Source organism: Bufo gargarizans, chromosome 9 (genome assembly GCF_014858855.1).
Source record: "Bufo gargarizans isolate SCDJY-AF-19 chromosome 9, ASM1485885v1, whole genome shotgun sequence".
NCBI classification, from domain to species: Eukaryota; Metazoa; Chordata; class Amphibia; order Anura; family Bufonidae; genus Bufo; species Bufo gargarizans.
The window spans coordinates 160,030,532-160,048,148 of record NC_058088.1 but is presented as its reverse complement, the minus strand read 5'-3'; the positions used below and the strand labels follow the sequence as shown (position 1 = coordinate 160,048,148).

The 17,617-nt window shown below is 44.2% G+C and overlaps 1 protein-coding gene across 1 annotated transcript; it reads left to right on the top strand.

Moving 5' to 3' along the window:
* Positions 1–1,613: 1,613 nt before the first annotated feature.
* FBXO4 (F-box protein 4) lies at positions 1,614–16,896 on the top strand. Its single transcript, XM_044305904.1, has 7 exons — positions 1,614–1,902; positions 2,994–3,229; positions 8,011–8,231; positions 8,964–9,039; positions 11,004–11,179; positions 13,505–13,680; positions 15,810–16,896. Exons 1-7 carry the CDS (start codon positions 1,723–1,725, stop codon positions 15,891–15,893), a joined length of 1,149 nt encoding a protein of 382 aa, XP_044161839.1. The 5' UTR covers positions 1,614–1,722; the 3' UTR covers positions 15,894–16,896.
* Positions 16,897–17,617: the final 721 nt, after the last annotated feature.

Sequence of the window (17,617 nt, the reverse complement as noted above, 5' to 3'; positions counted from 1 at the left end):
GCTGAAGGGCCGCAGGTTGAGCGTGCCTGATCTATTGTGAATAAAATAAGGGTCTATGAAATTTACAAATCGTTGCATTCTGTTTTTATTAACATTTTACAAAGCGTCTCAACTTTTTGTTTTTATACAACGAGTTTTGGTTGTATAAAAATTTTTACAGGTGTCAGAATATGGCAGAAAAAGTATTAAAACATTTTAAAAAACTATATAAATTTGGTATAGCTGTAATCGTACTGACCCTCACAATAAGGGCTCGTTCAGACGACCGTTGGTGTCCCGTTCCCGTATTGCGGACCGCATTTGCAGATCCGCAATACACAGGCTCCGTTCCGTTGTCATTCCGCATCACGGATGCGGACCCATTCATTTCAATGAGTCCGCAAATCCGGAACGGAACACTACGGAAACACTACGGAGTGCTTTTTGGGGTTCCGTTACGTCCCTCTGCACCGCAAAAAGATAGAACATGCTCTATCTTTTTGCGGAACGGAGGGATCGCGGACCTATTCAAGTGAATAGGTCTGCGATCCCCATGCGCCTGCCCCACGGAAGGTGCCCGTGCATTGCGGACCGCAATTTGCAGTCCACAGCACAGGCACAGGACACCAACTGTCGTGTGAACGAGCCCTAAGGTTTACAAGTCGTTTTACAGCATAGTGAAGACAGGAAAAGCAAAGCCCATAAAACAATGGTGGAATTATGTTTTTTCCCCCCAATTCCACCCCATTTAGACTTGGATGGAATAGCCTGCAATATTAAATTGTGCCATAAGAAAGTACAACTTGTCAGGCAAAAATCAAGACCTAAGGCCTCATGCACACGACCGTTTTTTTTAAGGTCCGCAAAAACGGGGTCCGTAGGTCCGTGATCCGTTTTTTCGTCCGTGGGTCTTCCTTGTTTTTTGGAGGGGCCACGGACATGAAAAATGAAAAAAAAAATCTAAGTCAAGTTTGCCATTGAAAAGATAGGAAAAAACGGACACGGATCACGGACGCGGATGACAATCTTTTGTGCATCCGTGATTTTTCACGGACCCATTGACTTGAATGGGTCCGTGAACCGTTGGCCGTGAAAAAAATAGGACAGGTCTTATTTTTTTCACGGCCAGGAAACACGGATCACGGATGCGGCTGCCAAACGGTGCATTTTCCGATTTTTCCACGGACCCATTGAAACTCAATGGGTCCGCGAAAAAAAACGGAAAACGGCACAACGGCCACGGATACACACAACGGTCGTGTGCATGAGGCCTTATACAGCTAAATGAACAAAAAAGTAAAAAAGTTACAGCTGTTGGAAAGCAGGGAGTAAAAAACTGAACTGAAAAATCCTAAATGGCTGCAGCAATAAGGGGTTAAAGGCTGCAGAGTGCGTTGACTGACAGATCTGTCAGATCGCCTGCTCATGGCTCCCTCTCCAGCCCCTTTCTCTCCTAGCAGTTCTGCAGCAGAGAGGCTTCAGTCCTCCTGTGTGCCTGCTGCTCTCTAGTTCCTCCCTCCTGTAGACTTTAGACACATGATCAGCAGTGTATGCTTGGTTGCTATGTACACTGCTTGGGTTGCTAAGGACAGGTCACATGACGAGGAAGTACCTTGTCGAGGCAGTGACACTGGTTTGATGATGCTGGAGATCCCTGCAAATGAGGAAGTAGTTTTCTGCATCCGATGAGGAATCACTGCAGGCTGTAGCAATCGCTCATTACTGGGGAGAGAGGGGGGCAGGATGGCTGAAGGGGGCGCTGTGCCAGTCGTGGAATGGAGCCGGCTTGAAGCTGCTGTAATAAATGGATTCAGACAACTGAGGGATCGGTATCTGCACAGAGTGAAGGGTCGGGGGGCGCTGGAAGATGAAAGTGATGGTCTAGAGCAAGTGGATGGTGGTAGTCTCCTGGACACATTACCGGTAAGTGACCCTCTGCCCCAATAGACATACCTCCCAACTTTCAAAGAAACCAAAGAGGGACAAAGTCTGCAGCGCGCACAGCGCACCGCGGAAACTTTTCACGTGAGAGTAATGATACTCCTTAAGAGCCCCACACAGTAGTTATACCCCCTCACAGTAAGAATGCCCCCTTAGTGCACCCTCTGAGTTAGAATGCCCCTTTAGTGCTTTCCCTACACTATGAATGCCTCAACCCCAGAGAGAATGCCCCCTTTGTGCCCAGCAGAGTAATTATGCCCCCTTAGTGCCCCCTTAACAGTAAGAATGCCCCTTTATTTCCCCAACATAGTAGAAAGCCCCTTTATTTCAACCTGACAGAAGTAATGCCCCCTTAGTTCCCCTCTCAAAACAGTGTTGCCACCTTGGTGCCCTCCGATGAATGGAGCACATCAACCCCTGGCTTGTGCTCAGCAGGTGCTATGATGTCACTGCATGGTTCCTGCTCTGGAGAGCACAGGCCAGGGACTGGGGGAGGGAATGCGGATACAATTGAAACTGGGACCTTCTGCAGTCCTTCCTGGACAGCAGTTGAAATTCTGGACTGTTCTGCCAGACCTGTGATGGAGACATGAATACACATAACACACATTTATACAAATGTACATAATAGTAAGCTAAGACTACAGCAGGCTGACCGTCACCACTGCGGCCAGTGAGGCTGAGAAGGAGACCAAGCCACTTCCTGTGTTTCGAGCCCACGACCAGGAAGTGGTGAGAAGCAGGGACCTGAGCAGCATCAGAACAGCATAGGTAGGGGATCAGAGAGGTGAGTAATGATTCTTTTTAACCCATTACACTTCTTCTTTAGTTATTACCCTTGAAAAACCTGTTTTACACAGGCCCTGTCCAGTCACGGGATGTAGACTTCAGCCTTATGTATCTTGTTTTTGTGATGACCCTGTGGAAAGCTTGCAGATTTCATGCCTGAAGAACAACTGGTGCTGTGGTCCCATGCTTCTTATTACCAATGAATGGGTCCATTCTTGTAGGACTCTTCTCTCACCACATAGTAATACATGTTCTCTTCATGTTTCTGCTTCTGCACTTTGTAGGTTGATATGCAGTTATATATCCTGACATTTCTCTCACCACAAGACTTATGCAGGCTTGGAATGACAAACCAGTACTGGCATTCAATGGTGCAAGACCGTCTACTGTGGAAGTACTTTCTGCTGCGAGACCATCCATCGTGGTCCTCCATTGATTACCTCAGCCTGCCAGACTTAGACGTCCTCAACTCTTGTTTATGTGAATCACCAGATGGGAAGGAGTGTAATTATATGTCCATGTAAGTAAAGGGACTATCAGCCTACTATGGGCAGAATGCAGCACTAAAGGGGCTTGTCTAATTTAGGATACCCATTTCCATGTACTCTATTAGGTGGGTTCACAAAGAGGGGGGACTTCTGTTCAAGGTCTTCACCTATTGGCCTTAGCAGTTACACAGAGCATGTCCTAAATTACACAGACAACTCACAGATTTCGTACTTGAAAACTATATTACACTGGCGCTTTTATCCTCTGTGAACCTATAGCTGACGCTGCGGTACCGCCACTACTGCAAAAAACGGCAAAACTATTATCAATAATCTGGTTCCTACAATACCGTCTGCAGAGGTAAACGTGCATTCACAGCATCGATCCAAATATGTATATATGTACCTGTTTGAACCTAGCTGTCACTTTTCTGCGCGTGCCGATCCTCCCTTGTATGCTGGTACTTGTATTCAGGGTGGGTTAGACAGCCCTATATAATCTTATAAAAATAAGCTTGCTAAGATGTTTAAAACATTATTAAAAAACATTGAGATATTTTGAAAGAAGACAAATTAGTAGGTGATTATATCCCCAAGGCCACCAAATTTATATATAGGAAGGCGAGAAATGTGGGGAATATGGTGGCACCAACAAATACATATATAAATATACAGGTGAACAATCAGGGAAAATAAAGCAACCATTAAAAGGTTTTTTTTCCATGTGGGGTATGTAAAAGATTAAAAGAACTATACAAAAAAAAAAAAGAATACAGATGGCTCATTTGTACATGATATAAGAGATTATGTCACATGTAATAGTCGAGGTGTCATTTGTTCATTAACCTGTCCATGTAAGAAGATATACATAGGACGTACAAGAAGGTCATTGAATAAAAGAATCGGTGAACAAATTTATAATATCCATAGAAAATATGATGGCCATCCATTATCCCGACACTATAAGGAAAAACATGGGGTAATTAAGTGGAATATAAATAGTTAAGGGAGATAAAAGAGGAGAAGATTTTATAAAAAAAATGTCTAAAGTGGAGACACATTGGATTTTTAACATGAACACATTAGTACCAGAGATTGAACTATTTGCATTTAATGAAGGAGAAAAGCAGGCTGAAACATCAGAGTATGATGAGAGAGAACTAAGGGTTAAAAATGGCAGGGGAGGAGAATCCTATATAAAGAATACTAGGAGAGCCAGTCTATATCCCTGATGAAGAATAACGATTATCCGAAACGCGTTGGAGTTTTTTTGACACTCCTAGATACCCGTAACTCAGTTTAGTGACTTCACGAAGCGCTCTGATTTAAGCGCGAGTTAGCGAGTTTAATACTGAGCGGGGCCACCAGCTTATTTTTATAAGATTATATAGGGCTGTCTAACCCACCCTGAATACAAGTACCAGCATACAAAGGAGGATCGGTACGCGCAGAAAAGAGAGAGCAAGGTTTAAACAGGTACATATATACATATTTGGATCGATGCTGTTAATGCACGTTTACCTCTGCATATGGTATTGTAGGACGTGTGGGGAATTATCACGTGGAACCATATTATTGATATTAAAGGGAGTCTGTCAGCAGATTTACCCCTTTTTAACAGTTGCCATACCGCTGTAGCCGCAAAACAGATGATTAACACAGTACCTTTATATGCTTTGGTGGACTTTTAAATATGCCAAAAACGAACTTTGATGAGGGCTCGCAAGTGCCCAGGGCGGAGTCCACCGGGTTGGAGCCCAGGCAGCTCTGCCTCTTCGGCTCTTATCCCCGCCCAGCCTCCTCCTCTGCTCGCCTATCTGTTGTCTCTCCCCCTCAGCGAGATCCCGCGCCGACGCGATGACTTCCTTGGTCGGGGCATGCGCATAAGCTACTGCGATGCCGTGTCAGCAATGGGCATGGCAGTGCGCATGCCCCGACCAAGGAAGTCATCGCGTCGGCGCGGGATCTCGCTGAGGGGGAGAGACAACAGATAGGCGAGCAGAGGAGGAGGCTGGGCGGGGATAAGAGCCGAAGAGGCAGAGCTGCCTGGGCTCCAACCCGGTGGACTCCGCCCTGGGCACTTGCGAGCCCTCATCAAAGTTCGTTTTTGGCATATTTAAAAGTCCACCAAAGCATATAAAGGTACTGTGTTAATCATCTGTTTTGCGGCTACAGCGGAATGGCAACTGTTAAAAAGGGGTAAATCTGCTGACAGACTCCCTTTAACTCACAGATTTCATGGAACACAGTGTAATTCTTAATTTTGCCTGTGGTTGGCGCTGCAGGGAAATTGAACTCCCCACAGATGACAGCTAATTGAAAAAGGTCCCCACAGCAGGACTCCCAAATATTACGTTATCGTCAATGAAGCCCTTCTAACAATTTGGATTTGGGTACAAGACGAGCTTCCATGCCTCTGTATGAAATCGGAGCTATGTCAATGTACAGTAGAGGCTAGGGGATATACTGCTATGGGTGTTTTATAGATCAGAGCCGTCCGTATGTCAGAGGCTTAAAGGTTCTGCTACTCCTAACTCAGTCTATATAAAAAAATTAAATGTTTATTCATCAACCTAGCTAAACCGGTTGCGCAAAGAGCTTCTATTTTTTTTTTCATTTATAGTAGGTATAATACCACTTTAATTTAGTATAATCCCTATTTCCCAGTTTTATTGTTTGTATGTGAAATGTTGTGCTGCCATACCTGTTTTTGTTTGCTTCCTGCATGCTACTAGCTTTATGGATGTGCACCTGCGACTATGAATGTTCTAGTCTAAATTTTGTTGTTCCTGATAATTGGCTTAAAATTCGCTCAGTCTAATAGGGATCTTTCTCTCCTCATCCCACTGAAAACACATGCATGCTCGGCCGAGTTGACTGTACATGTCCATGGAGAAGTCAGGAAGAACAGCAGTCAGGCAAAGGAGCCAACGGCTATTCAAGGTGTATGGGCATCTTAAAGGGGTTGTGTCACTTCAGCAAATGGCATTTATCATGTAGACGCAGTTAATACAAGGCACTTGCTAATGTATTGTGATTGTCCATGTTGACTCCTTTGCTGGCTGGATTCATTTTTCCATTGCATTATCACGACCACACTGCAATCCAGCAGCAGTGCCTGTACTTGTGCAGTGAGCCCCTTAGGAGCCGGTGCAGAGGATCGGAGTGGTAGTGGTTCTGATGAGATGTGTCACAGTGTCCTCCCTCAGGCCATTGCTCCCTCAGCATCGGTGCAGTGGAAAGGTGGTTTAAAGAATCAGGACAGAAGTAAACATAGAACAGTCTCTCTTTACTTAGTGCAGGCACTTGTGGATATAGTTATCCAGTGTAATACAAGTTTGATATTTATCTGGCCTGGTGGTTGTTTAGGTAGGTGATGGTGTCTGAACTGTAATCCCTCACCTTGCAGCAGTGTTTGTACAGCGTATTTTACTGACCACTCTGCTGGTGCTTTCTGGGCTCTCTGAAGTGTTGGTCTCACAGGGGAATTAGATACGGTTCTTAAGAGTAGGAGCTCTGCATGTGCTTCCTTTCTCCCCCACTATCAGAACACAAACTCTCTTCTCCTCTCCTTTCTGTGTCTCACTAGCCTGGAACACCCCTTCCTGGCAGAAAGTAGGACCAGCCTACTCCTACCAATAGGGGAGGAGCAGGGCGGTTAGCCTTGTTCATGCCAACCATTACCTCCTCTGCTGGAATAAAATAGCATAGCATCACATTACATTGCATATAAAAAATAAAAAAGTGCAGATACCCCAAGGTGTGGTGGACAGCACTTACACACTATAGGAAAAGCACCGGTCTCTCTGGTGGCTAGGACTATGGGAGTGCGCATAGGCACGCATGCGCAGCAGCTTCTGTCCCAACCAACTTGAATCTGCGCTGCAGAGGTGGTCGCAGTCCCTGGGCATGAGCCGTGTATTACGAGATGCAAAAATCAATCAAGCCAGGAGGGAAGCAATATGGACAATCACAATACATTAGTAAGTGGCTTGTATTAACTTTCTCTACATGATAAATGTCACTTGCTAAAGTCAGACAACCCCTTTACTACTGACCTAAGGGTACTTTCACCCTTGTGTTAGCAGGCATGCTCAACCTGCGGCGCTCCAGCTGTTGTAAAACTACAACTCCCACAATGCCGTGCTATAGGCTGATAGCTGTAGGCTGTTCGGGCATACTGGGAGTTGTAGTTTTGCAACAGGTGGAGGGCCGCAGGTCGAGCATGCCTGTGTTAGAGGATTTTGGCAGGCAGTTCCGTTGCCGTAACTGCCTGCCGGATCCAGAAATCCGTATGCAAATGGATAGCATTTGTTTGCGTATCCGGCTGACAAATGCATTGAAATACTGGATCAGTCTCTCCGTTGTCATCCGGAAAACCGCATCCGTTTTTCCGGAACACTTGGTACCGAATATGGCATTGATACATTTCAATGGAAATTAATGCCGGATCCAGCATTCCAGCAAGTGTGCCGGAATTTTGGCCGGAGAAAATACCGCAGCAAAGGCATCCTGATGCATACTAAACGTAATGCTCTCCATTCAGAATGCATTAGGATAAAACGGAAGCGTATTGAGCTCCTGTGACGGAACTCAATACCGGAAAACTTTAACGCTAGTGTGAAAGTACCCTAATTCATCAAGGCCAGGATATTAGAAATGTCCTTTCTCTATGACTTCTCTTTCATGCAGTTGTCATGTTATAAACCAATTCTTAGGGACATAAGCAGGTCATCCATATATAACATTTCATATTATGGTGTAATCTGAAACTTTAACAGTTTAGTGACTGCAGTGCTTTTTTGTGGTTTAGCTACCTAAGGAGCTGCCCAAAAACCAGAAGGTCTATGCGGACCAGGAATCCCATTTATGGAGCCGTGACCTCATTTCTGCAGTCTCTTGTCATGCAGGGAGAGCCCCGCTTTGCTATGTTTGGTCCTGGTCTTGAACAGCTGGATGATTCTTTGGTCACGCGGATGATGACCTCTCCAGAGCTTATACCAGTTGTCAGCATACTTCAGAGGCAAATTAATGGTAAGACAAAGTGACATCATTAAATGTTCTCTCTAGGGCTGTGTTCACATCACAGCCTTTGTAGTAGATTGCATCAGACCTGACACTCAGCATGACAAAACCTGAAGGGCCCTATTATAAGTAATTGTATGATGGATCCAGGACTGCACCCATGACACAAGCGTCAACAGAACTTGACATTTTAGCTCGGCAGAATCTGTCTGCAAACCCCCTTCCTGGACAGACCTGCGAAGAGCAGCATACATACCTGCTCCACTCTGCTGGGTCTCGGCCTCGGCGGCCTCTCTCAGATCCCCGCTGCCGGCATCAGCCTTGATGCTGCTGCAGCCAATCTCTGGCTGCAGTGGTGACCCGCTCCCCTTGCATCATGGTGAATGGTCATGTGACACAAGGGGCAGGTCACCACTGCACTATTGGCTCAAGCAGTGTCAAAGTGGATGTTGTCAGCGGGGGACCTGGCGAGGCAGACAAGGCTGGGGAGCAAAGATGCCAGGACCCAGAGGCATGGAGCAAGTAAGTATAAAGTATGCTTCCCTTTGCATGTCTGCCCAGGTGGAGGGGGTTGCAAAACCTCTCCCCAAAAGGTGGCTAACCCCTTTAAGTGCTGTAGGATTTATAGAATCAGGTAACAGAGGTGCAGGTCCTCAGGTCCTCTCATAGACCTTGGGGGTAGCACACAAGCTTCAGTGCTGATCCAATTATATTTTCTTGTCTCCTGCCCTTTCCGCACAGGTGTTGGCTCTGGCGTCACATTTCAGCTTAATGGTGAACACAAATTTAATATTTTAACCCTTTATTCTACAACACGGTAGGATACTTCTTTATATTTTTCTATTTTACATCTTTTTTTGTAAATCAAATTGTGAAATATGTGAAATATTTACTGATAAAGGTGATGTGATTGACAAAAAAACACTTCCAAATTGACTTTATATATATAAGGGACCAAAAGGGGGTATATTTTTTTTAATCCCCCCCCCCCCCCCATCCCCCATCAGGACCTGGGAAGAGAACTATACTCGCCTGCTCCCCACTGCTCTGTTCCGGCTCCATGGATTTCCGGTCCCCCTCATGTAAACTTCCTGTACTGACGGGGTCAAAGGCGTAGCTGCAGCCAGTGACTGGCCTCAGGGAGGACGTGTCCCCAAGCAGCACGTGACCCATCAGTGACAAGCCACTTGGGGACACACCCGCTCTGGGGCCAGTTATTGGCTGCAGCAGTGCACACGACAGTCCATGCAAAAGGTTTATATGCGGGGACTGGAAGCTCAGTGACTATAGCTCAGGACCTAGCAAGAACTGAGTGGCAAGGAGCAGGTGAATATAGTTCCCTTCAGAGGGAGGAATTTAAAAATAAATTTTAAAAAAAGTGGACACCCCCTTGTAAGAAATTATTATATATAAAAACATATTACATATATACTACATATAATCCACCCTCTTACTGGGTATGATTGGGTGCAATAAATGACATACAGCAGTGAGCATATGAAAAGTATATTGTATATTGTGGAAAATTGATGTTACAGTTATTATTGATAAGTGTATGGAGATATAATGAAACAAGAAAGAGATAAATATTACCGAGAGACTTATTACAATTACAAGGTTACAATATAATGTTACTCACAACAAGACCATTTGGTAATTCCGCAACAGAATTCCTTAAAATTTACCATCCATGGGCACTTAGCACTTAGGTATCTCCACCAGTCTCTCTCCTCTGGCCCCTCCAGCTTCCATCTCCAGGTTCCTTCCATCCTCCATCCCTATGTGCCCAATCCATGGGGCTTTTATTCCTTAAAGGGGTTGTCTCACTTCAGTAAGTGACATTTTTCATGTAAAGAAAGTTAATACAAGGCACTTACTAATGTATTGTGATTCTCCATATTGCCTCCTTTGCTGGCTGGATTAATTTCTCCATCACATTATACACTGCTCGTTTCCATGGTTCCATCAGCGGTGGCCGTGCTTGCACTGGAAAAAGTTCCGGCTTCTCTGGTGGCCGGGACCGTGGGAGCAAACATAGGCCGGCACTTTTCCCTATAGTGTGCAAACACGACCACCACTGATGGACTGCAGGAAACGAGCAGTGTATAATGTGATAGAAAAATGAATCCAGCCAGCAAAGGAGACAACATGGACAATCACAATACATTAGTAAATGCCTTGTATTAACTTTCTTTACATGAAAAATACTACTTGCTAAAGTGACACAACCCCTTTAAAACTCTAAATGGATGTGTTATCTTGAAGATGAAATACTGATATGTTCATATATGTTCACAAACAAAACACTTTACATGTGGAAGGAAGCGCTTTCGTCTTCACTTGGCAATATTTGACAGGGGTTTAAATGCACAAGAATTTTTATACGGAAAAGATGCTATTTTTGGGAGTGGTTACATGGGGCAATGATCAGGAACGAACATTTGTACAAACATTTGTTTGCCAAGACAGGGGTCCTTGTAACAGGACCTTTAGTGAAACTAGCTAGTGAACCCTATATATGTGTGCTGTATGAGGTTAGATCGTGCGGACAACTATTATTTTATTATTAGGAAACAGACTTATGTTTTCTATATCAATTTTTTCTGTATCAAAAAAATTGGAGCTCCCACTCCCTTCAGGATAAAGCACCGAATTTTGGGCCTACAATAAAATTGGATTCAATGATGGACGTATACTTTTTACTGTCTTGGCCAATATTATCCTTGTGGATATGAATATTTTGATAAACAATCTTTTTTGTTTCATTTTTGTTCTTTACAGCTCAGAACGAGATCGAGCGCGCGTAGAACAGAGTGCGGCCGTCAACAAGATGTTCGTCTCTGAGGGTTTGGTACATGGAGACCAGAGGGCTGCATACAGCCTCATCCCTCAAGTAAAGGAAGTGTGCAAAGTTGTGGATGGTTTCATCTATGTGGCCAATGCTGAATCACATCAAAGTAAGCAAGTAATAAAGCTGCAGCTTACAATGTCCGAAATATTTCTGATCGATTATTCTCAATTACAATGAGACAAAAGTATGGCTAGAGATGAGCCAAGTATTCAAAAATTAGAGTCGGCTGCTTTACCAAATTTTACAAAACAATTTGCTTTGTGGCTAATTACTTTGTCACAAACCGCATTTCTTTGTATGTAGTCGCTGCAATGACAGGAAGCGTCGATTGCACTGCCCCCCGTCAATGTACCCGTCAGATGCCGCATTCATAGCTGATCAAGGCATCTGACAGCAATATTACCGTGTAACATAAAAAAAAATATATATACTTAACTCATCTATTTGATCGCAAAGAGCCAGCCGCCACCATCTGGATTGAAGATCTCGCACAAAATCTTTGGCGGCCTGTAATGACCTCATCACGTCGGCCGGCGTGGTGATGTCATATGTCACTGCGCACGAAACGGTTTTGTGCGAGATCTTCAATCAAGATGGCAGCAGCCGGCTCTTCGCTCTCAAACAGATGAGGTAAGTATTATTTTTTTTTTTTTTTTACAGCCTTACAGCCATTCAGGGAAAAATCGATTCGCTACCACGAAGCACGAGGAAATTCGGCTTTGCTGCGAATCGAATTGTTCCTGAAATTTTGATCGAATTCCATTTCATGGAGTTCGATTCCCTCAACACTAATACTGACAAATAAACCTAAATTGTGAAGAAAAAAAAAATCATTCTACCCCCCCCCCTTCATTCACCATGGCACATTGTCAAAATCCCACTCAGCACTTTATATTTATGGACACCATAATGCAACTTTGCATCAAACTGTAATTTGTTTTCTAAAAATTGCATAAATGCTGATAATAGTAGGCAAAAGAGTGACTCAAGCTAAAAATTATATGCACCATACCTCCTAAAAAAAATAATTATAACATGTGCAGAGTTTATACAAACAACTTACAAGTTAAATGCATTTCTCACTTCTTTTGTGGAAAAAGAACCCCATCTCTGACAATCAAAGAGCAAGTATGCTGATTCATTTGGGGGGAAGTGGGTTAATAACATGAACAGAAATCCATGTTATCTTCTCCCTGGGGACAAGTACAGTTAGACAGGGATAGAGAACACTCTGTTTCTGTTCTCTCCTTCTACAGTCTGTTAGCACTCCACCACTGGTCCCCCATCTCCTCCTCCAGGCTGACTGACATCTCAACTGGCTGAAGAGAGGAGGGTTGCATTATCAGGTTTATATAATGGAATATGTAGATCCAGTCGGGTTTTAAAGCTGTCAGTTAAAGCTTTAAAACAAGACTAAGATTGTATTGCTAGCTCCTCTACATCAGGAGATATAGCCCTTATAATTAAGTCAGGAGTCAAAGCTGCATGTATGTGCAGCACTGACTGGGACCCATTTTTTATTTTTTTTTAAACTCGTTTTATTGAAAAAGAGTAACAAGGCACATACATGGTATAGACATATGCATACCGTATAATCTCTTACAGCAGACAATATCGAATAAAATGAGACCGTTCCTGAGTATAAGACAGTACAATAAAGTAAAAGTATACAATTATATAAGTGTCTTCACCAATCCTTTCGCAAGTGTAATATGGACAATCAGCGCATTAAAGTAAGTTAACAAAACCAAGAGGCGTGTATGAAGTTTTGTTGCTGTACCACTCTCAAGGGTTAACTGACCTTACAGAGTCAGACGAGGTAGTCAGAGTAGAATCACACCACAAACCCCAAACTTTCTGAAATTTGTCAGGACACTTTCTATTCATATATAATACTTTTTCAAACGGGATGATCTGGTTCACTAACCTCTTCCAAATTCCCAAAGTAGGAAGTTCCTCCGCCATCCACTTGAGGGCTATTACTTTGCGGGCCATAAACAGGGATTCACTGAGAAGTATTTTATTGTAGTGTGTCCCCCCGTCATTATCCCATATGCCTACTGGGACCCATTTTTAAGTGTTGTAACTCCCGATGTAGTATGTATCCTGATGTATCCTGGCACTATTTTAAAGCGTAGGTTGTAAGCTTTACAACAAGCCCTGGCTGTTATCTCTAGCTGCTGTATAGCCTGAGATACGTCCTTGGCTACCGACGTGCCACCCTGCAAGTACGTATGAGATAAGACCCTGGCAGGAAAAGGGTTAATTTCTACAGGTTTCATGTAATGCTTTATTTTTCTTGTGCTGGCGCTGCATGGAAATTGAACACTTGCCGCCAAAGGCCCATTGATATATGCAGAAAATATAAAGTAAATACATTATTATGTGATAAAGACAATGCTGTGGTGACCTTCTTCCTTATCTTACGTAGAGCATAATCGTGAAGAGGAGGTAGCTCAGATCCAGGTGATGATGGATCCTCTACTTGGGGCGCAGAGGAGACCTTTGTTGGTGTTATCTTGTGTGACAAACCCTGGAAACAAGAGGATCCCTTGTGTCTATTTGGCTCATGAGCTGTGTCTAAACAGGTTAAATCGACCATGGATGGTGAGTGTTGTCTACTGGAGTTAGATCTGTGCTTTGGCATAATCTTGGAATTGTTCCCAGCAGGGGTGGGCACTCCAGCTGCATGCACACTTGCTCTGCTCTTCTCAGAACTGTCATAGAAATAAATGGAGCATGCTGGGAATTGTAGTTTCACAACAGCTGGAGTGCCACAGGTTGCCCACCCATGGCTGTTCCATTAGGTGGCAGGCTGGATTCTTCTTATAGGACATGTCTGTTTTAGTAGTAAAAAAAAAAAAAGGAAATCCAGCACTCTACAAAATGTGGTAAAATATAACATTTATTCCATGCTTGTTAAAATGCAATACATCATGTTGAAGCGCAGAGGTAGCACGCCAGCTGACGCATTTCCAACCCCTCCGGGTCCTTAGTCATCATCTAGTCAGATGGCGTGCTACCTCTGCACTTCAACATGATGCATCGCATTTTAACAAGCATGGAATAAATGTTATATTTTATTACGTTGTTCTGGAGTGCTGGATCTGCTCTCTTTTTTTTGAAGATCCTGGAAGGCTGAAATGTGCACCCATTCCTGGAGGTGAGCTGACAAACTATATACTCGTTTAAGTACCTACTTGCATTCTGGAGCATCTGTTCATGTAACTTCATGTTCTGCCATTTCTTTATTATTCCTGCTAGAAGTTCATGGATATAGGTGAGGTGCGTCCCTGCGTAGTCTGTCCCTGGCAGCACTGGTAGTAGTGTGAGACTGTGCAGGGACACTCCCTATCACCCAGATGGACCCTTGTTGCCGACTACTGGCAAGTCATTGATCAAAGTCTAGTAGGAATAATAGAGGAATAGCACAACAGAGTTACACCTAAATTGTTATTATATGAGGAATGCAAGTAGTTACTTAAACAGACAGGAGAGGTGATAGGTCCTCTTTACATAGGTCTGCTTTTGATAATAAGAATACAATATAGACCATGTTCATACCCCTGCAAACGAATTCCTGAGAAAAGAGGGTCAGGTCCCTTTTTTAAGATCATGCACTGATGTACTGCATAGTAAAGGACTTTAAAGGGGAACACTGATGCCATGTTGCTAGGATATGCCATCAAAACGAGATAGGGGTGGGTCACGCATGACTGGAGGGCAAATCACGCATGTGCGGTGTGCTCTCCTTCACTTCGGGGGTCCCGTTCTGGAGATAGTAGCCAGAGGTAGGACCTGCACCTATCTGACATTGATGGCATATCTTAGCAATATCCTAGTGAAATGCCATCCATGTTCCAGATGGGAATACTCCTTTAATGACAGAACAGAAAAATCTATCTTGGTTGCTCATAGCTGCCAATCCCAATCAGGGGTGCACCACCAATGAGGCAAGGTGAGGCGATTGCCTCAGGCAGCACCAAGAAGGGGCAAGAGGGAAGCAGAAGACGGGGGATTATCTGTTTCTGCAGTATAGTATTGGGAAGCAGAGTATGTGGTGCCGTATTACTCTGTATGTAATGTTTTCCAGGTATGTCTTTAACAGTAGTGGTGGAGGGAAGGGGTTTGGTTAAGAAATTGGCGATGGTTGGTTGGGCTGCCGTTTCAGTTTTTGCCTCAGGCAGCAGGTAGGCCAGGTGCACCCCTGATCCCAATGCAGCTTTCATTTCATATTCTGCTATTGAAAAATGAAATCTGTGCTGTGATTGATTACTATGGACCACAAAGACTTTTTTTAAATTTTTTATAAAGTTTCATAATCTGCCCCAGGGGCGCACCTAGCCTTTCTGCCTTTGGCGAAAACTTAAATGGCACCCCCCCCCCACCATGCCAATTTCTTAACCTAACCCCTTCACCACAATGAAAGCGCTCACTGCCCATGGCCCTTCTGCCCCCCCCCCTTGCCCCTACCCGGTGCTGCCTGAGGCTATCGCCTCACCTGGCCTCTTTGGTGGTGCGCCCCTGATCTGCCCTGTACAGAATATGTATATATCTATAAATGAAAACTGATTTCAAGAATCTGGGCATAAAACAGAGCTTGAGGTTTCTGTAGCATGTTCTGAAAAATATTACATTTCGCATTCTTTTTTACTGCATTTTTTCCCGGAAAATTGCATCACAAACGGAATAAAACCTCTGTGTGTGGACTCATGTATATCATTTATCATTTACAGGTGCAAAACACAGAAGCCTCCACGCTGTTGGGGTTATTAGATGGCATTGCCTGGATTTTAGCTGAAGTTGGGAGAAAGATATGAACGTTGCCCAATTTTTCACCTGCAATTGTTCTTAAAATGTGAAATTAGATTTTTATACATGTACTGTATATTGGGCAGATTTATTAAAACTGGTGCTAAGGAAAACCGAGCTAATTGCCCATAACAACCAATCAGATTCCACCTTTTATTTTTCACAGTAACTTTGGAAAATGAAAGGATCAATCCGATTGGTTGCTATGGGGAACTAAACCAGTTTTCCTTTGCACCAGTTTTAATAAATCTTCTCAATGGTCTGAAGCGAGGATTACACAACACATTTAAGTCACCGTGATCCACATTAAAGGCGTTATCCAATTTCTCAAAACTCCCCCATGTGCCGGGCCCCTCACCGGTAATATACTTACAACGCTCCTGGTCCCCGCACTGTCGCTGCTGCTTCTCCCTGCATCCGATGTCGGGGGGGGGGGCTCCCTAACATCGCGGGTGACACTAGGCAGGCTCATCCCCGGCTGCTCGTCCCCGACACCGGATGTTTTCATCCGTGTGCAGGGAGAAGCAGCAGTGGCGGTGGACCAGGAGCGGCGTAAGTATATTATGGGTGAGGGGCCTGGCACATGTGGGGGTTTTTGAGAAACTGGATAACCCCTTTAAAGGAGTTTTCTGGGAGTTTAATATTGATGACCCATCCTCAGGATAGATCATCAATATCAGATCGGTGGGGGTCCGGCACCGGGGAGCTCTGTTTGAAGAGGCTCCATACATTGCATAGCGGCTGTACTTGGTATTGCAGCCCGGGCCCATTCACTTGAATCGGACTGAGCTGCGCCTAGACCAAGTGACCAATAAACGTGACCTCATTGGGCTAGGAAAAGGCTGCGGCACTCACTGGAGCGCTACGTCCTTGTCAAATAGTTGATCAAAAAATTTGAAAAATTTGATTCGGCTACTTTTACAAAAAAGTTATTTTCGTGACGAAGAGCATTTCTTTGTAAGTAGTGGGTGCAATGGCAGGGAGTGGCGATTGCGCCGCTCCCCATCATTATACCCCTCAGATGCCACATTCATAGCTGATCGCGGCATCTGACATTGTAATATCAATGTTAAATAAAATTTAATTAAAATAAAATCATACTTACCTACTTATCCATTTGATCGCAATGAGCCGGCCACCACCATCTTAATTGAAGCTCTAGGGGGAAATCTTGCGCAGCCTATGATGACGTCATCATGTCAGCTGTCATGGTGACATCAAACGTCACCGCGCACGGGATTTCGTGTGACATCTTCAATCAAGGTGGCGGCGGTCGGCTCTTCGCTCTCAAATGGAGGCAAGTATGATTTTTTTTTTACCGCCATTCAGGGAAAATAGATTCACTACCACGAAGCACAAGAAAATTTGTCTTTGCGCCGAATCAAATTTTCCCTGAAATTCGGATTAAAGTCGCGCAACACTAGTGCTGTCCCACGCTGATCTGATATTGATATCTTATCCTGAGGACAGGTTATCAATATCCAACCCCTTTGATATCTTTCCATTATTGCAATACTGCCGCAGTGACCCCCTATGGGACGCAGGTCGCTGGCGACCTTGAGACCATCTCAGAAAGTTCATGAGGATGCATTTGCGGTAATGCCCTGATTTTACAACGGCTCCTGGGTGACAAAGCTCGCTGTGTACTCCAGCCTTATTGTATTTTTTTTATTTTTTATCATTGATAGTTTTTAATTGGTCTCAGTGTAATGAAATGTACGGTGTGATGGAG